This window comes from Nestor notabilis, unplaced genomic scaffold (assembly GCF_000696875.1).
Source record: "Nestor notabilis isolate BGI_N333 unplaced genomic scaffold, ASM69687v1 scaffold18622, whole genome shotgun sequence".
Taxonomy (NCBI): domain Eukaryota; kingdom Metazoa; phylum Chordata; class Aves; order Psittaciformes; family Psittacidae; genus Nestor; species Nestor notabilis.
This window is the reverse complement of record NW_009920299.1, coordinates 24,192-47,202: the sequence shown is the minus strand read 5'-3', so window position 1 is coordinate 47,202 and position 23,011 is coordinate 24,192. Positions and strand designations below refer to the sequence as shown.

General features: G+C 48.9%; 1 protein-coding gene across 1 annotated transcript in view; it reads right to left on the bottom strand.

The window, feature by feature from the left end:
- Positions 1–1,341: 1,341 nt before the first annotated feature.
- The window catches only part of LOC104402666 (paired box protein Pax-7-like), a 37,288-nt gene continuing 15,618 nt past the window's right edge, over positions 1,342–23,011 (bottom strand). Inside the window, exons 3-5 of the mRNA XM_010010605.1 lie at positions 13,082–13,147; positions 5,779–6,025; positions 1,342–1,832 (exon numbers count right to left, since the gene is read on the bottom strand). Coding sequence (XP_010008907.1) covers positions 1,717–1,832; positions 5,779–6,025; positions 13,082–13,147 — 429 coding nt within the window. The 3' untranslated portion in view covers positions 1,342–1,716. The remainder of the gene's footprint in view (positions 1,833–5,778; positions 6,026–13,081; positions 13,148–23,011) is intronic.

Here is a 23,011-nt window from a genome sequence, read left to right as displayed (position 1 = left end):
TGTTACACCAGGGGCAGCTTTCCTTGCCTTCTCCAGGTCACATTTTAGCACGTTCTTGAAGTCTCTCAACATGGGAAGGTGAGGGGAGAAAGGTCTCTATCAGGCATCTGCTCAAGAATCATCAAGGATCATCACCACATGCAAAAGGGAAACTATTTCAAAACCCCTGTGGGTCATGCCTTAGCAATAACCTCTTATTGCTGGCTGCTTTTGTCTGAGCACTGTGATGAGCAGACTTGTGAGGCGATACAAAAGGGAGAGCACCGGCTGCTACAGGACAGTGGGGTGAGAAACCCAGAGAACAAGATCTGGCTTAGAGAGAGAGAAATGCTCCACCACCAAAGTGAAAAGCAGAAGGAAGGGAGTGACTGAGAGGTATGGAATAGTATGGAATGAGAGGGGTGGGGGAAGAGCTGGGAGGATGGACAGGGGCAGACACTTCTCCTGCTGTTGGTACAGTAAATCCTTCCCTGCAGTACAGGTAAGGGCAACACTGCAGCTGAGAGCACCTGCCCCTCCTGGCTGCTGTTAGAAAGACTCTTCGGACATCTCCCCTCTGACTCCATCCCTCCGTGAGAGGCAGCTGTGGGAAAGCACCTCCAGAACAAGCCCCATTTTCTTTCGTGTGGCCCTTTACTTGTAGAAGAACCTGGCTCTGTGTACTGAGCCCTCCAAGCAGGCAGCTAACAAACACCTCTGACTCCTCCCTCTTGTCTTTGTTCTCATGGCCAGCTTCTCTCCTGCTGGGTGAAGGAAGGGCCACTGACAGTTCTCACCCTTCTCAACTGGACGGGCAGAAGCTCCAATGCGACTGGGGGTATCTGATGCCCTTCCTCTGCGTGTGCAAGGCCAGAGTCTGCTATCGCATCCCCGGCTGCTATCTGATGCCTGTGTCTTTTCAGTGATAGTCACAAATTGGTCCCTAAGAGGAAAAGTAAATGTTGCTCGTGCCTGTGCCCACAATCTCCAGTCCTCATGCAGCAATTTACATTTACACTTTCCAAAGGTCCCAGACTGGACGGACTTACACCCTGCCCCTGCACAGCAGCAATCTGGCCTTCTTCAGCCCTGCTTTGGGAAGCCATCAGTGAGAACAGAAGGGTAGAGTTGGAGGGGGGCAGAATCTGCTGTCACTTTAACATATGTTTTATGGTTTTCATTTGTCTTTGTGGTGCTTTGTTTTGTTTTTAAACAAAGTTCTTATATTTGGTCCATAGGTCTTCTGTGGTCCCGAATTACATCACCCTTAATGATCAGCTTGGTTATTCTTTCCTATACAACATTCACCAAATTTACAGCAATGGAAAGAAAAGGAAACAAAAGGAAACATTTCATTTTTACAAAGAAAAAAAAGATCATTTTGGCTTTGACTATGCCAACTACCTAGATCAATGGAAAAGTCCTTAAGCGTGGGCAAAATGCCATGGCCAGGTAGGTTAGAGGGAGGGCATGAACTTGGGGTTAATAAATGTACCCAACCCATTGTCTCTGGCCACAGGAGGAGCCAGGTCACAGAGGCCAGGCTTGCCTCTGGAATGAGGAGGAGCTGGAGAGCCTTTCCCCTCTTTCCCGTCTCCTTCACAGCTCAAGTTGGTGCAAGGTGGAAGGGAATTGGGAAGGAGCAGGGTCTGGGTACAGGTAGATCCCTGGAAGGCTGGTGGTGTTTCTCCAGTGCTACCAAGTTGCTGGAGTGTGTTGTTGGCACAGTCGGACTCTTCAGTAAGCTTGGCCTGTCTCTACTGGTAGGAGGCCCAGAACGGCTGAATGTTCTCCCAGCTTCATCCTGCGCTGTGTGGACAGACTCACGTTCTTGGCCAAGTAATCAACAGCAGCTGAAGAGGAGGGGAGAAAAGAGGAGGGGGAGAAAACAGCACAACGTTAGTATGCAGTGCAAGGGAGGCTTTCAGCATCAAAGGGTGTGTAACCAACAGACCTTGCAAACAGACTCATACAAAGAGGCTCAATGCAGTTGAGCTGTCACAGACATTTGCAGGTCCATCACCTGCAAATGGGTGATGGACCTGACAGAAATACCTGATGGGACAGCTGCTGCTCGGGTGAAGTGTAGCTGTGGTGTGCAGACTGCCCTGTGTGTGTACTGCTGCAGCACCTCGAATCTCTCCATGAAAAGAGCTAAAACTCTACTTCTGCCAAGGAAAATGGTGTTTCCAAGGGAGCTGCCTGAAGATGAGCCTGAGCAGAAAGCCAGGGGATAAGCCTTCCAGCCTCCCCTCCCTGTATCAACGCATGGTGGCAAAGCCAACTCCTGCACTCAGTGTAAACAATTCCAGAGACTCCAGTGGAAGCTCAGCAAGGCTGGACAGGGCTTGAATGTGACTCACTGCTGTGTGCTGACTCATCTCTGCAAGCTCTGCTGCCTGCCTCCATCCACCCTTCCGAAGGGACAGCACTTTGCTTATCTCCATCTGGGTGAGAAACAGCAGCCATAACTCCTGAGGTGATGCTTAACCTGCATCCCAGCTCGCCTGACTGCCCCATGGTCTGAGGGGGAAGAGGACCAGGGCAGGATGGTGACATTGCTCATTAGCTGAGCTTCACTCAAAGTCTTTCCCTTTCACTAGCTTTAATGTCTCAAATTAGATTAATAAGGAGCTGGCAGGAGATGTACAATCGGTGCCAATGAGTAAACAAATTTCAGCCATCAACGTCTTGTCAGACGCCTGCCCCAGAGGAGGTCCCTTCCAGACACAAATTCTTATTAGACTTGTCATATCTATTAGAATTCCTTTCACGCTTCTGCGTTCCATCACCGGCATCATTAACACAGCTCCGGCCTTTGGGAACTGTGGGGACCACATTAATCTGGCATCCCTGCTCCTCACCGGCTGGGACAGCGCAGGCTCGGCTCGGGGTGAGTGCTGCGGGGCTGAAGGGAGGTGTGCTGGGCAGCTTCTGCAGGCAGCAGGGTCTGGAAGGAGCTCAGTGGGGCAAGTGGAGCTCCTTCTTCTCCGGGAGCGGGGTCCTGGGGTAGCTCAACTCGGGTGTTGGGCTCCGTAATGTTGTGTTATGGTGCCTCCAGCTTCAAGGGGGGGTGGACATGGGATCAGACCCCAAGCCAGGGCTCTCATCCACACCTTGGTCCCCTGATGTGTCAGGTAAGCACATTAAATATGTCTTTGAGAGGATGTGGGTAAAGAGGAAATTCACTCCTCAGACACACTGTGTGTGGGGTTGGGCCTCTGTTGCTGTTGTCACCCGTGTTCTAGGTGAATTCAGATGGGTGCTTGGGAAGGAAGAGAGGTGAACAGCCAGAGCTCTGGGAAAAATGGGAATTCGATGGCAATCCCACCCTTCTATAAAAAGCCTGCTAACCTCCCAGTATTGCTTCTTGTGGGAAGAGTTCAAAGGCACCAGGGTATCCCCTGCCAGAAGTCAAAATACAGTTTGTTGGTTTAACAGAGTGGAAGCCAAAATAAAACCAGAAACTCACCAGAAGTACTCTGCGTGTTTATTTGCTTATGTGATAAAGTGTGGCTGGGTTTGGGTTTCTAAAACAGAGAATAAGGCAAGAACTGGGGGGAGAGACTCCCCGCAGGTCAGTTCCAAAGCCTGTCAAAGCTACAGAGCTCTTATTTGCCAGCCCTGGTTACGTCCCCCGTCATACAGAGCCTGCCCCCCCGCTATAATACCCCCCATTTTAATTATATCAGTGTTCATTAAAAAGAGTTTTCATACTTTTTTGCTGCATCAGAAAAGGAATAACCACATGATTTGAACTGAACACCAATAACTGGTCTTGTGGAGGTCACCTCCCATGGATCAGCATTGAAACAGCATTTGAAAAGCAGCAGAGAAGAATTAAAAAGCAGGAGGAATTGAAGTATCTGCTGAACACAACATGCACCAAGACAAGAAAAACTGTTGTAATATCAAGGTCATCTTCATGTAAGTGATTGCTCTGACAGGACTCATTACCAATGAAAACTGTTTCCTCACACAGAGATTATTATAAATAGGGCTCATTATAAGCAAGGGTTATAGCGAAGCAGACTTACGTATTGCCCCTGCAGAGCTGTAAATGCAAATACCTGTATGCAGATGTGCTCACATGTGGGATTTGTAGCTTAATGTAGTTAGAAAAGCCACTGCTGGTTTGTGCTGCACCTGCAATGCCACTGTGCTGAGAGGGACCCCGGCTCCTGGCACTGGGAAGCAGTGGCACCATGGATGGTGTGTGATGGTTTCTCACCTACCTTCCTTGCCCCGGCAGGAAGAACTCCTTCATGACTAGTGACCTGCATGTCCCTAAGCACGGGACACGGCTGGACTAACACTGTCAACCACACAAGACTTGCTGCTAGGCTCTCCTGACTATTAAGAGGAAAACATTCCTGTTCCAAACTGAGCCCAGGGGGCTCCGAACTGGACTGGCAAATAGAGTGGGTGTCCAGCAGAAAGGAGGGAGTGCAGTGACAGAAATCAGGAAAGGGGGGCAAATAACACCATAAATAGTGCTGCTGAGCAGTTGTTCATCAGCACAAGGAGAGGCCCAAGTGAAAATTCCTGCAGCAAAGCAAGACAAACCCTTCTTTCTCTTTCCTCCTCCTTTGCTGGAGAAGGAAAACGTCGCTCGTCCTCCTTACTTTATTTTTTACACACATGGGTGTGACTAACGTCTTGCCCAAGGGAATCTTTATTGGAAATCCATGGTATTGGAATTTGTTTAAGATTTTTATCAATAGCACGTGTGTCCAGCCTCACATCCAGAAGCGAGGGGAAGGTCAAGGGGTCACAGATCAAACTCCCGAAACCCAAAAAGAGGGGGGCTGGGGGGAAGCAGCTATTGATCCCGTCTGCCGCCACAGCCGGTTCTCATTTAGCTGGAGAAGTTAAAGACATTAAAGGGCTGTGACGGGGAGGGGAATAAAAAGCCACAGCCAAATGGAAGGAAAGGTCACTGAGGACAAGCTATGGGCAAAGCAGGAGTGCTCCCGGAGGAAGAGGATGCACCTTTAACCCTCCGCGGATCACTCTCTCACACCACCACACTTATTATTAGTTTAACACCAGCAGGTGAGCCCTTTGCCAGGCTCGCTGGTGTTTGTGTGACCCAAGCATTCGGGAGGAGAAACAGACCCTCCCCACGTCCCTCTGCCTTTCAGGGCTGAGCTTTAGGTTCAGGATTACAATTCCAGGCTCACTTCAGCTTTTGCAGAAGCACAGCCCAGTTGACAGGCATTGCCTTGATGTGTTTTGGAGCAAAACCTCAGAGCACGGGCCCAGCCCTTGCCTGATGGAGGGCAGGGGAGGAAGAGACACGTACACTAAGGGATGGCATTAAAATCCCAGCTTTCCTCTGGCTGAGCAGGGTGAACACGTTGTAGGGCTTTCGGAGAAGCAAGAATTGGAGATGGAAGGAGACAGGTCTGGAAGTTGTCTTTTCCTAATAGAAATGTTGTACCTAAAATATTTGAGTGGGGACTTTTGAATCGGACTTTGAGGGTGCTGGGGAGGCTCTGTGGAGCAATCTCTACCTGTGCCTGATAGGTAGATGCCCTTTTTCTCTCTGGATGAACCAATTTCTTTACTGTTCTTTACCGTGAGGGTGGTGAGGTGGTGACATGGATTCGTGTGAGGCATCCCTGCCCATGGCAAGGGGTTGGAACTGGATGATTTTAAGGTCCTTTCCAACCCAAACCATTCTATGATTCTGTGATTTCTATAGAAATCCCTTCCAATACAACATCAATACTTCTTACATTCCCCCCACCTCTTCTCCTGTTCCCTGTGCAGGGGGAATACAACCAGAGCACTTACTTTGTCCGTACTGTCCATACTGGTAGCCAGCCACTGGGTCCACACTGTAACTGGTGGTGCTGTAGGTGGGAGGACAGTAGGACTGGGAAGTCGGGAGGCTGTCCACGGACTTGATGGAGTCGCTCCTCTGGCTGCAGCTGGCAGAGATGGAGTTGGTGGTGTCCAAGCCACCGTGAAGGGGAGAGATGGAGAAGTCAGCCTGGGGTTGTGGAGGAACCCCACTGGGGTTGCTCAGGATGCTCATCACCTGCAGAAACACAGGACACAACACGTCAGTGTCTGGAGGAGAAAGGGGGGCATGCAGCTGCCTTCATGCATACCAGGGAGCAACAGTGCACGTACAATGGTGCTCTATCATTATAAAAGACAGTATCAAGAGAGGTTTGGCCAGGCTGGAGAATGAAGATCTGCTTCCACCAAATAACAACACACAGACCCCAGAGTTGGCTCTAATGCTTAGTCCTTAGGAGTAATGAAAGTCCTTAGCAGGGATAATTGAGAAGTTCCTTCAAGGCACACTCACTCTTTGGTCTTTCTTTGCTAACCTGCCGACAATGTTAGCTGCTGTGTTAGTCCTGTTACAGTGTTAGTGCTGTTCAGAATGAACACTGGAGACAGGAAGAAACTTGGGACAAACCTGTTTAGCACACACTGCCATGAACTGAGGACAAGCATCCCCTCCCTTCCTCAGCACTGCCCTCAGAGACACAGAAGACAGGGAGCAAAACTCCCTATTTTCCAAAAGGGACACTGAAGATAGCCCCTTTCTTTGGAAGTCTGAGTGGGGCTTGGCCTGCAAAGGTCCCTAACCAAACCAGATGCAAACCTTTCTGGCTTTGATGCGGCTTCAGCTTTAGGGACTAAAAAGGCAAAGTTCTCTTTACCCTCCAACATTAAAAGAGAACAAGTCCTGGTTCGGCTCATTTCAGTGGAGTGCTTGCTTGGAAAATGTAATTACATTTGCACACAAAGCTCTTCCTGCTTTGAGACCTGAAAACAGATGAACTTTTTTCTTCTTTTGCAACAAAAAATGCCAGATTTGTTCCTGCGGGTGACTTTGGGGTAAGCTGCTGCCCACTGGCCTTCACACAAGGACCCTGATCCCGCCAGCGCTCTAATGCAATTGCCTTCTGCAATCAGCCAAATTACCCCCGGGCTGCCAAGTTAAAAGTGGAAAGAGTTTGCAGGAGCGGGGCCGTGGCGAGGGAAGGAAGGGAATTCCTGGTGCCTCTCGGTTGATCTTGCTGGAGTTGTGCTGGGGAAGGAAGGGGGGAGCAGGGACAGGCCCTCACCTCGGGGGGCTGGGCCCGCGCTCAGATGCCGAGCGGCTGAACCCCTCTGAATTGAGCATAACCTTATTGACATCAATTAAAGTGGCAAATTGGAAATATTTGGAGCCTGGCAAGTGGTAAAATGAGCCCTTTATCCCCCACCAGAGGCCTGGTGAGCTATTGTGCACAGGATACATTCTCTGGAAGGACACAAGCGGGGCTGTATAGAGCAGTGTCTCCCCTTCCTGCTCACCCCGACACCTTCCCCATTCCCTCCTCCCTCACCTTCCTGCCGGAGCTGGGGCTTAGCCTGAATAACCAGCTACGTGCTGGCCTTTGCTTTCTAAAGCTTCTCCTCCCCCCGGAAGGACTCAGGAGTCCTGCAAAGATGCTTTCCCTTGATGTGATGCCACCTCCCGACTCGGCCAGCCTGAGCTCCTTCCCAGGCATTTGTCTGGGAGGGGAATCTGGCAGCAGGGGTGGCTGGACTCCTGTGGAGGGGGAGGCGGTGGGGAGGGACTGGGGATGGGGTTAGTTGAAAAGCCTGGAAAATCAATCTAACACTGACCACTGGGGTTGTCTGTGACGTGGTACAGAGACAAGGGAACAAGTTTGAACCAGCAGCACAGTGGCAGCAGCAGAGAGCTCTGAGGGTTCGTTTAACCTCTCCTCCTTCAGGGTTTTCAGCCTGCACTGAGCTTAGGGTTTGTTGCTGGTCCCCAGAAGTGAAAACTGGCTTAGCTGCCTCTACCCTGCAGGGCAGATAGGCTCCAGCTAGAGCCTAAGTTACCTCCGGCTCTCATGACCCTCTGGCACAGCTTCTTAATCACAGTGATTAAGCCTGGAGGTATCTAATGAAGTTGTTTAGCCATAACACTGTGCAAAGTGTACCCGTCCTGCCCCATGACAGCCCAAAGACTGAAAGGGGTGAGGAAAGGACATTGCATTTAAATATGCAAGACCGAGTGGATTAATATGAGAACAGGGCTGCCATGCTTTTCTGGGGGGATGGAACGCAAACCTCTCTGCCCCAAGGCTTATGCAGCAGGGCAATCATGGGAGTGCAGCCTGAAGCGGGGGGGTCCAGCTGCAGAGCTATTTGTAACCTTCCACTCAAGCCAGGTCATGAACTTTGATCTGGGTCCACCATGAATCCCCTCAAATGCCCCTCGATCCCACTGGCTGCAGACCTCAAAGCTTCAGCATCGCCTCAGCTGTAGGTGCTATACCCTGCACTGCTTTTCCTGATAGATAACCAGGACACTCACACGTCCAGCAGCCATGAGACATTACTGGATTTCATTCACAAGCAGAATCAGATGTTTAAAACAATAAACATCCTTCTTGAAAACACAGACATACAAACGAGGAGTTACTGTTGGAAAGCTCCAGCTTGGGAAGCGCAAAGGTTCCTCCTCTCCCTTCCAGAGCTGTCCAGGTCTGGCAGTGCTGCCTGACTGCGGATGTGCTGAAAGAAACCTTGCTCTATCAAATGAAGGGCAACTGGAACCACTCACAGAGCAGAGGGGTTTCTAGTGCTCTCCCTCCCAGCTGTCTCCCCAAAAGAGTCAGCTGCTTTGTATTACCCAGGGAAAAGAAAAGGCTCTTAAAGCAAGCAGAAGTTGTATTAACATTTCCGCTAAGGCCCTGCTAAAAAGAACAGAGGATGTAAAGCAACGTTGGTAAATGAAACCCAGATTCACACTCTGCAGATTCAGGTAAGACGCTTGCACAAATCCTCCTAAAGAGAGTTAATTGGCTTTAATCAGTCAGAATCAGGACTGATTTCTAACCCCAGCTCTGCCACTGACTCACAAGGGCTTGTGCAAGTCACTTGAGCTAGGACTCAACTAACCTTAGCCCTGGGAAGTTATGTTTCTGGTCAGTGCTAATCCTTTAGAATCCCTCTACAGAGAGACTGACACTTTGAAGGACAATTGAACTCATCCTAAGACCCCTTTCTGGACAAGACAGGCTGAATTTCCCTCTGGAAATCCATGGTGAAACATAAGGATGTCAATCTTTCATCTTAGCAATGCGGGGTGGGGAATGGATACGTAACTGTGTGGAGGCTGGAGAGGGGAGATGCTGGAAGGTGACTACAAGAGAACATCCCTGCTGGATGCTCCCATGGAAATAGGGTGGAGGAGTCCTGCAGAGGAATCCTGAGGGGGGCTGTGGGGTTCCAAAATCACCATTCCCTCCAGCAATGCTGACCATGGGAATGCCTTTTCCAGGCAATGTGAGGCTGAGCTCCCCTGAGACACTGTTTGCACAGGTTGATCAGAGAACAACATCTGATCTTCCCCACCCCAGGACACGGAGGTTTCAGGAATAACAAGCAATTTCTATCCCCTCTTCACTATGCAGCCACCCAGCATGGATAACCCTCCACAAGCCCTCCAGCCTCAGCAGGCCCCTGGTGTCTGACTTCTTGTTTCAGCTGGATAAACTCATTTTCCAGGCAACCTGTGAACTTAGGAAAGTTGGGGGCATCTGGAGAAATCCCTTCCTCAAGAATGCAAAGTCCTTTTACCTTTTCTTTTTGACCTTGCTTTCTCATAATTTATTACTTCTTGGTGCATTATCATCACTAACTAAAAATCAATAACCTCTTCACATCTGTAAGGTTTTATCTGGAGGGAAATCTGCTTGCTGTCCATCACAGTGATTGACAGCCTTCCCTTTCCCCTCCTTCTCATCACTTGTCTCGCTCCCTTTCCCCATCTCCTTTCCCTTTGCTGCTGTCGCAAATCAGTCACAGGCATGGCGTGGGCTTGCACTTTGGGGTAAGTCAATAACAGCCACAGTGCTGGAGGAGCCTTTGGCCTTGTTTCTACCCTTTCCAGAGGTCATTTGTCATGGGGGAGAGGTCCTAGCGTGTTGGGGAGACCAAGGTTAATGCACAAAGACCCTCCTGGATGAAAGAGCCACCCCCCACCTCCTGCTGCTGCCTCCCTCCTCACCCTCATGTCTGCAGCCCCCCCTGCTCCCCCCCGGGACGTTTCATCACTCTCTCCCATACTTTAAAAGAAGGGGAGTTAAAAAAATGTAATTAATTCCCTCCATTTCTGAGCTGGCCTCAGGGCCTCTGGCCATGGAAGCTGCAGCAGGGGAAATGTGCACCCTTTATGATAAACCAAAGTGGCTTTGGGAAGGGAAGCGCAATTAGGGCCTTCAATGTGGGCAATCAGGCCGTCGGGGGGGGGTGGTTGGGGGTGTTTGGAAGGACTCAAGGGGAGACAAGTGATAGGGAGAGATTATAGTGAGCTAGAGAAGGGTGTGAGTGCACCAGGGAGGGCACAGGGAGGGTGGTCTTTGTGGTCAGGAGCTCTATGGGAGATACCAGAGCAGCCCAGACCATGCTCTACCTCCTCCTGCCCATATCATCAGCTTGCTTGAGGCTTCCTAAAATAGCCCGCTGATAGAGACATCAGGCCCTGGCCACAGCAGGCTTCATTCCTACGCTCAGTGATGCTACAGGAGGACACTGAGGTGTCAGAAGGAGATCAAACTCCAGCAAACAAAGCAATGGGGAGGCAGGAGCCTGTGGATGGCATTTTCCAGAGTGACCCCTGCTTCTGTGGTGTCTCCATTTGTGGACACTCGATTTGACACAGCACAAAGCGTCCAAAATCAGAAGCTGCCTTGGAGAAATGCTGCATTTAGAAACTGCTGAGCCTGGCTAAGTCTTGAATCGAGGGAAGCTGCAATGATCTGCAGTAGCTGAAGGGTGTTAACTCCAGAAAAGCTGCTGGGTGGTCCCCAAATAAAGCAAACTGGATACCAGGCTGAAGCTGGAAAGAGAAAACCAGAGGAAGGGTCTCCTGGCAGCAAGGAGTGTTTCTGAGGCTGTGGTCCTGCTTTCCTAGGAATGGGGAGAGATCCTCTCGCTTTGGGAATGGCTGGAAATATGATCAGTTGAAATATTTCATACTGCATCAGGCAAAAAGCACTAGGAAATTGTGTGTGAAGAGCATTTGTAGGCAGAAATCTCTTTGTTTCGGCTTTCTGTGGTGTTAACATTTACACTGCTTCCTAGGGAATGGGAAGTCTGCCAGGGGCCTGATGGCCATGCTGGGAAACACGTTGGATCTTATGGATTTACTAACGGCATGGACCAAGTTAGTGATTCCCTCTGAGTTCCTCCATGAGGTCTCTGCCATTCGTGGTTGATTCAACTTCATGCTCTGGCCTCCAAGACTTTTCTTACCTACTTGGTGGGGGGACAGCTTAATCTTTTCCATCTTTATTGAGCAGCCTGTTCAGCTAATCTTTCCTTTCTCTCTCGCAGAAGGCAGCCCTTCCTCATGTTAATGCTTTTTGATCTCTGTGGATTCATTTTCACTTGGTGGGAAGAGGAAGAGTTGATTATTCTGCACATACATTAAATGGAAACAAAATGAAGAGGTGACTGCAGGACTACTGAAAGCCAAAGAGAGTTAGGAGGAGATAAATACAGTTTCCCCAAAGATCTTCACTTGAAAGGAGGATAAATATATGCAAATATGCCCCTAGGTAGGACTAAAGTGACTTACGTAGCAATCACTAACACTGCACTCCCAAAACCAAGCAATTAATTTTGAGTATGTTCTAAATCATCCCACCCAGCTGAGTTGTATCCCAATATGCCAAACTAATGCAGTATATACACCCATCCAACCTGATCCTGCAATCAGGCCAAGGATCCCGACAGTGCTTCTCACTTCTTGCACACTTCTGATCCAGGTAACAGCAGTTCCTTCCATCTAATGTCATTTCCAACTAAATTTTGCGGCCCAGGGAGCAAACTTCACATTAGCCTTCCATAAGGGTAACTTCCCTGATTCCCAGCACAGTCTGAGTTCACACTGGTATAAATGAGTCTGTGACTTAACTCTACTTCTATTTTGTTGTGGATTGGAGTTTAAGAAACCTGAGTTCCACTGCCTCATCCAGCCAGGTATTTATATTCCATCCACCCATAACGTGTTAGAAACCACAGGATGGTTTGGGTTGGAAGGGACCTTAAAGCTCACCCAGTCCCAACCCCTGCCACAGGCAGGGACACCTTCCACTAGAGCAGGTTGCTCCAAGCCCCTGTGTCCAACCTGGCCTTGAACACTGCCAGGGATGGGGCAGCCACAGCTTCTCTGGGCACCCTGTGCCAGCGCCTCAGCACCCTCACAGGGAAGAGCTTCTGCCTTATCTCCAATCTAAATCTCCTGATCCAGTTTGAACCCATCACCCCTTCTCCTATCACTCCAGTCCCGGATGAAGGTCCCTCTCCAGCATCCTTGTAGGCCCCTTCAGACCCTGGAAGCTGCTCTGAGCTCTCCACGCAGCTTCTCTTCTCCAGGCTCAACAGCCCCAATGTTCTCAGCCTGTCTCCATACGGAAGGTGCTCCAGCCCTGAGCATCCTCGTGGCCTCCTCTGGACTTGCTCCAACAGCTCCATGAGCTGTATGAGCTAACACAATCTCACAAGTCCCTCCTGCTGAGGAAGGACTCCAGGGCTGACGTGGCTGCTGCTGCACTGCAGTAATGTCTCATTTTCCTAACCTTCCCCATTTCCTTGGAAAATACGTGTGTGCCAGTGAAGTGCCTTTCCAACGTGTGTCAGAAGCACGGCTGGGAGCAGAACACCATGTGCTTGAATCCCTTCAGGTGTGTATGGGACAGATCATATCAGATCCCTTCAAAGTGGTCAGAAACAGTTACTGGGGGCCTGTGCTTGAACAGCTTGACAGTGAACAATCAACCCAGAAATATCATCAATGCCTTTCAGTGACTTCAAACACCTGAAGGATGTTTCAGCACCACAGGGAAGTGGTCTAGGACACAGCGGGTGAAATGGAGGTGAGTATTTGTGTCCTACAATGATCCTGTTCACTTCATAGATGAGCAAGTGCCACACACTCATGATGGAGAGGGCTTGGGGAGGTGCTGGGGATGAGATGGAGCTGGGGATGCGATGGTGAGCTGCAGCGAAGCAGACCAATGCAGGCTGCACAAGGGGAGGATTAGCGAAAAAGGCGATGGGAAGTTATTACCTGATTGTTCAAGGCTATGGTGAGGTTCCACCTGGAGCACTGCATCTTGTTTTGGGCACCCTGCTTCTGTAGAGATGTACAAATTATAGAGAAGGTCTAAAGAAAAGTTTCTAAGCTATACAAAAGAATGGGAAGGTCTTAGCTATAAGGGTAAGAGAAACGGCTTAAGTCTGGATGGTCTGGGAAAGAGGAGTGGGCTCTTCTTGCAGTGGAAATACCAGCAGGAAATCAGAAGCATCATGGGGTTACACATCCAGTAAGGGCTATGAGAAATCCTACAGGAGACGTGTAATTTGGAGGGGAAGGGCAGAGGCACCACTGGGAATGGGAATTATTACATTAAAAGCTGTTTGATCTAGAAACACGAGCTACCATCCCTGGTATTAGGGCACCAAACTCTACTGTCACTTAGATAGAAGCAGATGGCAAAGGTTTTAACAGTCTGGATAACTAGAGAGGAAACAGAAAGACATGCTGTACTAGTATGGGCTGCTAGAGGCAAAGGGGGGCCCAGTTCTATAGGCATCAGTTTCACCAACAAGCAAAATCAAGAGCCAGAATGGGAGACCAGAGCCAAAAGACTAACTAGCACCTCACCATCCAAACTGTCCAAGGGGGCTGATTTTCATGCACTGCTGAATATCTCCCCTCTGAAAACACTGTTTGTGCTTTACTAACCATCAATATTGTTACTCCTCTTGTGTTAACCAAACCTGAAGTGTTTTTTCCTGGTCAAATTGGAATTGCTAAGACATTTTGTATAGAATAGCCAAAAGAAGGCCAATGCTTCCCAAACGTGCTGGTCAGCAAACTGAGCCACCCTATCCTCTTTATGTCTAGGCAGTACTCTGCCTTAACAGAAGCCACCACAAGCAAACTCCATCCTGATGCTGTTTTCCCTGTCAATATGGTTCTCTGTGAAGGTCAAGTGAATACACTGGAAAGGAAAGTCTCCAGGGGAAAATCCCTTTGTGGAGATACAGAGCTTCTCTGGGCAACTTTACACCTAATTGCAGGAATATGACTCTTGTTTGTGGCATTTTGGTAGTCACAAAGTCACCTGGGATAAGAAAGCAGAAAGGCAAAAGCATGGAAAACTGGGATTCCGAAACATTTCCAAACTGGCAGGAGGACTCAGGTTAGGTTTGGCTTTGGGAATGGCCTGGGCTTGTGTCTTTTCTTCTACACCTACTTGTCCATTCGTGGGTAAGCTCCGACAGGCTGATGGCAGGCAGGGAACAAAAAGCTTTTGGGGCTTGGCGAGAGATTCAAAACACCAAGAAACAAAACCATGCTCCATCAGCCCTACATCTATTGCTGTGCATCTGCCTGATGTGGATAGTGGCAGAGTGGGGAGACCACGCAGCAAAACCGAGCCCCAGCAAATTAAAACTGGTTGATAAACTTGTGTTATTCCTCTCTCCAACAGGCTCCCGCTGGCAGAGCCTAACAAAGACAATCCCAAATTCACAGAGAGGCCTCTCCTTCCCCTCCTCCCTTTCCATTTCTCTCCCTCATTTGATTATTTCTCTCTTTTTTCCCCATTTCTCAGCTAAGCTGCTCTGTGCTCGCTCACTATCACAACCCCCCGCGGACACTGGTAATGGAGTGCGGGTGCTGACTTACTGATTCCAAACAAGATTTCCTGAGATCCTTTGAGTCTGCTCCATGCCCCCCCTTCTCCTGCTTTTCCCTCTGTGTCTCTCTCTTTTTGGAGAGTGGAGGGGAGCCTCTATAAATGTGAAAGGAGCTGCACTACAAAGAGTCCCCCGAGTGGCATATCCCAGCCCCAGGCGAAGCTGCTTGGTGCACTGATAGTCCTGGATCTGCTCTAGGACTCCTCTTTCTCTTCCCCTCCCTCTTTTCTCTGATCAATCACGGGCTGTAATCAGTTAAGGTCCAGCTTAACTGCAGTGTAAGATACACCAGTTAAGCAAAGCCAATGCCTCCAGGGTTCCCATGGTGAATACAGAGAGGTCATGGGGAGATGAAATAACCCTGATAAGTTCAGCAAGTGCAGGGCTGGCTGGGCTCGCACCAAACACTTCATTACTCGGGCTGGCAAAAGAATGGAAGAAAGGGAAAAGCAGAAGCAATTCCCATTGCCAGCTCCTCTGCTGCCTGTTTCCCTGCTCCCGCAGTTCCCTGCACTGCTGGGGGGGCCTTGGAGCATTCTTTAAGCTGATGGTTTCTCTTTCCAGCTCACCCTAATGAACGAACCACCCAGACCCTGGTCCTGCCTGGGAGTGCTTCAGCTCAGTTTGGATCTTCCTAGGCTACCACAGGGATGAATTGTGAAGTCAGGATCTCTTTTTCTCTCACCCGCAGGAAAATCGCAGCTCCTGAATCCCAGGAAATGCCTTTTGCAGCCCTACAAAGCACCATGTGCTCTTCCTTCAGACTTCTCTCTGCTTCTAGGGAGCACTGTGGCATTTTCAAAGACAGGGAGCTGCTTGCTTTGGCCAAACATGAACCTAAACCCTCATAGGATCTGAACTCAGGGATAACCCAGGTGCAGAATCTGTGTAAACAAATAGTAGTAAAGAGAAGAGAAGGAAGTGGGGATCCATGCTGAAGACACATTGCCCTTACAGCTGAGATGTTCTAGCTCAGCAGCCTCTGCCCCTGCTTTGCTCCACAGTAAGGCTTTTTCTTTCTCTCCAGCAATGTCCATTCTCAGAGATGGTCCAGGGGAAAATGAGCCCCTGGTCATTATTTGTGATCACTTTTACACTAAGTGCATGCTGTGCTGGATTCAAACAGATCACTTAGAGTTTCACAAGGCACTTCTTGCAGAGGAGGCTGGGGACCCTTGGATTATCGAGGCGACTTCCCTGTGCAGGACAAGCTCCTGTCTACTGCCATTCCTGAAAGCCCAGAGCTCCTTCCTGCCCCTCAGATGTGAGAATTGTGGCAGGATTTGGTTCCCTTAAATCCATGCCCAAATTCTACCTGTCTTAATCCCAAACTCCTGATCCTAACTGAACACAGCGTGAGGTTGGGATCCAAATACCAGTGCATCAGCTCCTTCCTAATGGGACACTGGCCCATTAGACATCAGAGATGGGGGAAAACACACAGGATTTATTAAAAATGATGGAGACACATAAAGAGCAGCACAAAATCTTCCACCAAAAGTGATAAGAAAGCCCTAAAGGATTTGAGTTTCCATAAGTATCCCTCTTTGAGTTCTCCAGCTCTTTAAAAGCTATTTGGAGTGGAGTTTCCCTGTGGTGCTATAGGTGCTTACTTAAGCAGGATGAGATGAATTCTTCCCTGGGTATTTTGGCACTCCTGCACCTGGGGTGTGCTGAGGAACCTCAGAAGGTTTGTGATGATGATTTGAGTAGACAACACAAACAGGTGAAGTGTTTGAACAGTGAAGTGCAAAAGTGAAGCTCCATTAATGGTGCTTCCTTCTTACGTGTCCAGCACAGTTTGATTTTGGCTACGTCTGAAGGTAAAACACTTTTTAGATATATCATATGAAGCCACCAAGAAGTGATTTCGAGCATGGGAATAACAAATTGCATGGGTTTAAAACCTTGCTTTCTTAGGAACATCATTTACTGCCTTGAACTAAGCGAGTTTTAAGAGGAATAAGATACACTGATGAAAGGGAACTGTCTGCTGGCAAAGCTGTGTCTGTGCCAAAGGGAAGGGTCTTACCTCATTCAATTCCCAAGGAAAACAGCACTACATTTACTAAGTGGGAATGGAAACCAGCACATGGCTGTACAGATGCAAGCAGAGAACTTTAGCCATTAACCCCACAACTCCTGGCTGAGCCACAAGCTCTCTTTTATGAAGATACCTTGATCAGAACATGGCACATGCTCTGAGCTGCTGTGCCCTTTGCCTGTCCTCCTCACTGCAATGCCATGTGAAGGTGTCATCACACCCGTGTAGGACTCAAGCAGAGTTTTTAAGGCATCTCCTGCATGCAGAAGTTTAAAAGCATACAAGTCACTGCTGATCCAGAGATAACTGGCAGAAAAGGGATTAGAGCTCCTTAGCGGAGGAGAGGGAAGGCTCAGGAAGGGCTGATTCTTTTCAAGATATGACTATTTAAAGATAATGATTGCATAAATTTAATTAATGCATTTTCATGCTGCAAATGGCCGTTTTGTAATTAATGTATCTGGCCTCGCTAAGCATGGGAGATCACATCTCCCAGCCCCCCTGCCTCCTCATCCCCCCCCTCTGCCTCTCCTTTAATGAAAGACAGAAAGCAGATGACAGAAACAATTTGTCACCAGTACGGGTGTCAGATGCCTAATTGGTTGCGCTGAGTTAGTGGAAAGTAAAAGGGGGAGAGGGTCGAGGCTGGGGGGGCTCTTCCCTCTTTATCCCAGGCTGCAGGGTGGGTGTCTGTATTGGGAGTGGGGGGTGAAAGTGTTTCTTGTTAATTGATGGAGATTAGGACACAGATTGGCAGTGGCAGGGACTGGGCAGTGACAAGAAGGGGACAGGAGAGGCTGGTTAACACCCGTGCAAACAAGCTGCCATATCTCACAATCTGTTAAGTCCTGGCAGCAATGACAACAGCAGTGGTTATCTCCTGCACACCCCCCCTGCTCTCACTGCACCCCAGCACCCCCAGCCATGACTGCTGGGGGAAGAGCTTAGTGCATGGGTCTGCAGCCCTGGGCACAGGTTTCCTCCACTGGGTTTGCACCCTCCAGCTTGGAAAGGAATTGGGACCTTGGCTTAAAGCTTGGGACCCTGGGGAAAGGGTGCTGGGCTGAGGCCATGCATGGGCAAAGCAGAAAGACTGAAGCCCAAACCCAAGAGCACTGCCTGGGTGTTACTTGCCCTCAGCCTTGTTCTGGTTCAGAGCAGTGTTTGAGTGTTAGCACCTAAGAGATCCTTGTAAATCTGCACGTCCACTACGGCACTGTCTTAAGAACTGCAAGATGAAGTAAACCTGGAGTTAATGTATGTACCAGCTGGTGCCTGAGCTTTGTGGGTGCATTTGGGTCACTGGTAATAAAACCCCCATCTGATTAATTCTCCCCTGGTCATTATATGGAGAGGAAAACCTCCTGTCCATGCAAAAAGGCCTGGGAGTCTGGAGCTTTCTGTACCAGGAAGCCAAGCCCCTGAACTCCAGTAGGAGCTGAGCATCCCAACGCTGCAGAGAACCCCCGAGAAAGCAGCAGGACAGAACACGTGCACCCCAAAGTGCCACCTACGTAAAAAGCACCAATGTGCCTTATTTCTGCAATGTGCTTTCTTCAAAGCTTTCTGTGCCCTGCTCTGATGTTATTTATCATCAGCACTAGGCAGAGCAGGGCTGCCACCTCTCACCTTACGAGTGGAAAATTGAGCCCTATAAAGGTTTAAACTTAAGATCATGCCAAAGTTTATGGGGGAGCAGGAATTTGACCATCCCAAAGCCAAGGTCGATGTCCTCATTCAGCCAGTTTTAAGCACAGCAACGAGGGGAACTTCAAAACATTAGTGCTCTGTGATGCTGTCTAATGTATATAGGCATTACCCTGGAAGATATAAGGAAGTTTTACAAAGGTAGAACAGTTTTGTCAGCTCTGTTTCACTGCCACACACAAAAAGGTGACGGGCAGAGAAGCACGGGGGAAAGAGCTCTAAGAATAGAAACTGTTGAGTTTCCATGCTGGGCTCTGATCCCATCTAAACATGCAGCCTGCAGTAATGACACTACTACTGAGCTTCTGCATTGTGTTACAGGTCCCTCTAAAAGAGGTTTTCAAAGGTGATGTGTAACTGTTATGAAAAGAGAAAGAACATTTTCTTTTAGAAAGAAAGCTTTTCTGACAGGGTAAATGCAAATGGGAAGGGAATGGGTGAGCGATGCAAGCGCAAACACAAACTCAACAACATTTTTGTCTCTTTGTTTATCAAAAGAGAGAAATAAACCCTTCAGCGAGTGTTGAATGAAGTGAAACCATTTTGCTCTTCCCAAAATGTCCCAGCAACCTGTCCTCTCATCCACAGTGATCCCAGGTGTCCCTTCCACATGTGATGTATAATGAAGCTGTTCCTATCACTATTCGTGTTGCAATGACCCAGAAGTGCTGCAGTCAAGGAGAGTGTCCCACTGCATGAGACCCCGCACCGAGGAAAGCAACACAATCCAAAAGACCCCAAACGCTGCATGTTTCAGACCTGGGGTCTGGTTGTCTTCCCTTGGGCCTGGTTCTTTCTACTCCCATCCCAGGAAAGCAAACCAGGAAAGCAAGAGGGGGAAAGCACCAGCTTCCCAAATGTCTCCCCCTGCAAAAGTGAAGAGAGTAGAAGTCAAGCCTGGTCCAACTCTAAGAATGAAGAAAAGGGCTAGAGAGGAATGGGAATTACTAATACATTCCTTCCACAAATTCACCACGCACAGGCACTGAAGATGAGCTTTAAGGTCCCTTCCAAAGCCAAACCTCGGAAGGTTCTATGAACCATATGGTTCTGTGGTTGACTCCTTCCACAAACAAAACCCCATGGCACAGTCCTTCAGACTCTCCTACCCACCTCACTTTTTCCTTCTGGTTTATGAAACCCAAGTGTGCATCACTGAGTGGTGGAGCTCTGCCAGGAGGAATATGGTCTATTGTGGAGTAAACAAATGCTAAATGATTACAAGCTCCATATTGGCTGAGGAGCAAAGCAGGCTGCGGTGAGCTGCGCCTGTCACATCACTGCTCCTGCCTGGCAAATAGGTTCTAATGCACAAGTGGCATTTATTAAATGACATACACCAACTGTCTCATTAAATCAGGGCTTGAGCACAGGCCGGAAGTCTTAATCTAAAGTGTCACCAGCTATTGAAATCAGATGGTTTAGGCAGGAGCAGAGTGAAAGGATGGAAAGAAATAGGGCCTAGAGAAGTCGGAAACAGTCACTGGTCCCAACCCACCTTTCGGGCTGTAATTTTGATGCTGGTGTGGGCACTGCTTTGAAAACTATTTGTTCTGCATTTGCTTTCTATGTGTGCACTTTGGAACTCTCCCCTTAATAAACGGTTGGGCAGGTTTCAGTGTGTTTGAAATGCAGCGTCCAAAGCAAAGGTTAATGCTGGAGATTGCATTGAATTGAAAACGCGGCCACCGGTAAATTTGGTTTGTTTAGAGTGGAAATGCTTCAACTGCTGGTAGATGGGGGGGGGGAGCGTGGGGAGAGGGGAGGTGGGAGCTGCTCCTCTCTGCCCACAATGAGATTTCCAAGTTTAATGAGTTGGGAAGGGCTCTGGATTAAAAAGCCCAAAGTGAAGCAATGAGATGGAGAGAGAAGGGGAAAAAAATCCCACCAAAGCCCAACCGTCAGGGAGCAGAGCAAGTGAAAAATGTCAGGGCAAATTGCTCTTGACAGTGTTAATATCTGCACCTCATAGCAATAATTACATGTAAATAAATAGTGAAATAGCTCTCAGCTGGAGTCTGCGCTCCGAGTGCAGATGCCACTAACAGCCAGCTGGGGACCTTTCGCTCTTCCACTGCCGCCTGCCCCCCTTGCTTCCCTTCCTCCCCCCTGTTTCATCTATGCCAGAGCTGAGCAGCAAGTGCTGGAGACTGCAGATCTGTTCCCAGCCCTCCCCCCTTCCTCGTGGCACCGCGTTTGCTCCCTCTTCATATCACCCTCCCAACCAGGGGCTGCTCTCAGGGTGCTTTTAGCCCCTTGCCAGGGGAATACAAGCTTTACTGGGTTCACATCTGGCTGTTGCACGAGCAAATCTGAGGGGATGGGAATGGCGTGGCTGACTATCCGTCCAGCTCTGCGGGCTCCTAATGCATGTCAGGAGGGATGGAGCTATCTGTTTCAAGCACTGGGATTATGTTCTTGTTATCACCAACGTTGTCAGTATTTCAAAAGGACACCCAAGAACATATGGTTTGGCATCAGGATGCAAAAAGATGCTTCGTTTCCACAGGAGACACATCTCCCACTGCTATCAGTAGCATCCACAGAGGTTTATAAGCCTGAGCAGTGCCTCCAACCCTTGCCCAAGCACAAAATGCACTTCAACCAACCCACATCATTCCTTCCAAGGGCATCACTACAACACAACTGCTGTGGCCCAAGCAAGGTGAGCAAAAAAGCCACCTCACCAGCAGCATTGCTGGTGAAGGTGGGCTGGAATCCAGCAGCACCTCTCCTAGTTCCCCAGGCAGTGGGCATTTGATGGCAGCCTGAGAAACCACAGATGACATGGAGAGGGTGGATATTAACTGACTATTCCCCATCACTCCAGTAGGAGGCCTCGGATGAAGGTAGGAAGAGTGAAATAGGAAGCAACGAAGCGATGCTTCACTCCATAGAGTCAGCCCGTGGGACTCCTTGCCACAAGCAGCAGCGGATGTGAAGCTCTGTGAGTGGAAGAGGAGCCTGGATAAGTGCCTGGAAGAAAGATCCACTGGGGATTACCACACAAACCACCTTTTCTTAAGGAAATCCTCTGAGCTGAAAATAGAGCGCCCTGTTCTTGATCCTCGAAAGGAGTCTGTCTGTGGTCACTACTGGAGACCATAAGCTCAGCCCCAACCACTGTCATTGTCACCAAGCTCCCTGCAGCTCCAAGGAAAAAGTCACCTCCCAGGCACTTGGCCAATATGGCAAAGGGCTGTGGGGAAGGGAGAACTCCAAAGGACTGATATAAACATCCAGTGCACAGAAATACAGAGCTACTGAATAAGCAGCACTGTTACCGAGAAGGCATTTGGGACCAGCAAAGGGCCTTGACAAAGCCTCAGGTTCCTACCTTACATTGTGCCTCCATTCTTGGCCTTGGAGATAACAACCTTCCCCACGGTACCATGAGGAGAAACACATCCCAGGATGATGAGATGCTCCGATACAAGGATGAAAGTCTCAGACTAAGTTAAGCTCATTATTTCAGCCCTCTTCTCTTCCACTGGCTCAACTGATCTCTGTGTACCCTCCATTTAGGTCCCAGCCCTACAAGTCCAGGTCTAACTGTGAGCCATGAGGCTCTGCTAAAAGTCTAGCAGAGAGGTGGTGCTTAATCCCGAAGGAAGCTGGTGGCTACCCAGTCCCACTGCCAGAAGATGCCATGCTCATGCTGACACCACATGAGCCACTGCTTTATCTGCATCACTCCTTGGCCAAACTATTAGAATAATAATAATGATGATGATGATGAATGATAATAATGATAATGATATTAATAATAGGAATAATAATAACAACAACAACCTGCCACTGATAGGAGGGAGATGCTCCTACTGAACCCCAGCCTTGTGTAAGGGAGAAAAGCTTTGAGGCCTTTCCTTTTGGCTAATGAAATTCACAACAACACCCCACACTGCACTGAGCAACAAACACAGCTCCATTCTTTGGAAAACAAATATGTTCTTTAGAGCTTCCTGGTTGTCAAACACCTTTTTGTTTAGCTCAACAACTAATCCACTTATCGGAGGATAAAGCTGCCAGTGAATCACCACGATGATAAAAGCATGCACAAAATTAGCAAGAATTTGCCTATGGCTCCTGCACATTTAACAAACAGCAGCTAAGAGAAAAATGATTCCCTTTTTTTTTAATAACTGAGATCCCCAGGAGAGATCCTGTCAGATAACAGCTTTTATTTGGCTTGCAGGTTTTTATTCCACTCTCTCTTCCCATATAACCCAAGCACTGAGGCTGGGAGATGCTGGGAGCTGATAGGAATCCACGGAAATTGGCACTGTTTGAATAAGCAAGAGATGGAACCAGGCAACATTTTAATAAGTTGGGGGGGGGCGGGGTAGAGAGAAAGAAGGTTGGGGGGGGGGGGGGGTAAGGAAGAAAAAGTAGTGTTGAGGCACTGGCTGCTTCCTGAGGAGCTCAGCACTGCTGATGCTTTGCTGCTCATGAGCTTGTAACACCTAAAGTGTCCTGGATTTGTCCTTCCCTGCTCTTCAGTGTGTTTTGCAGCTCTTTGTGACTGTAACCTCTCTGCATTCC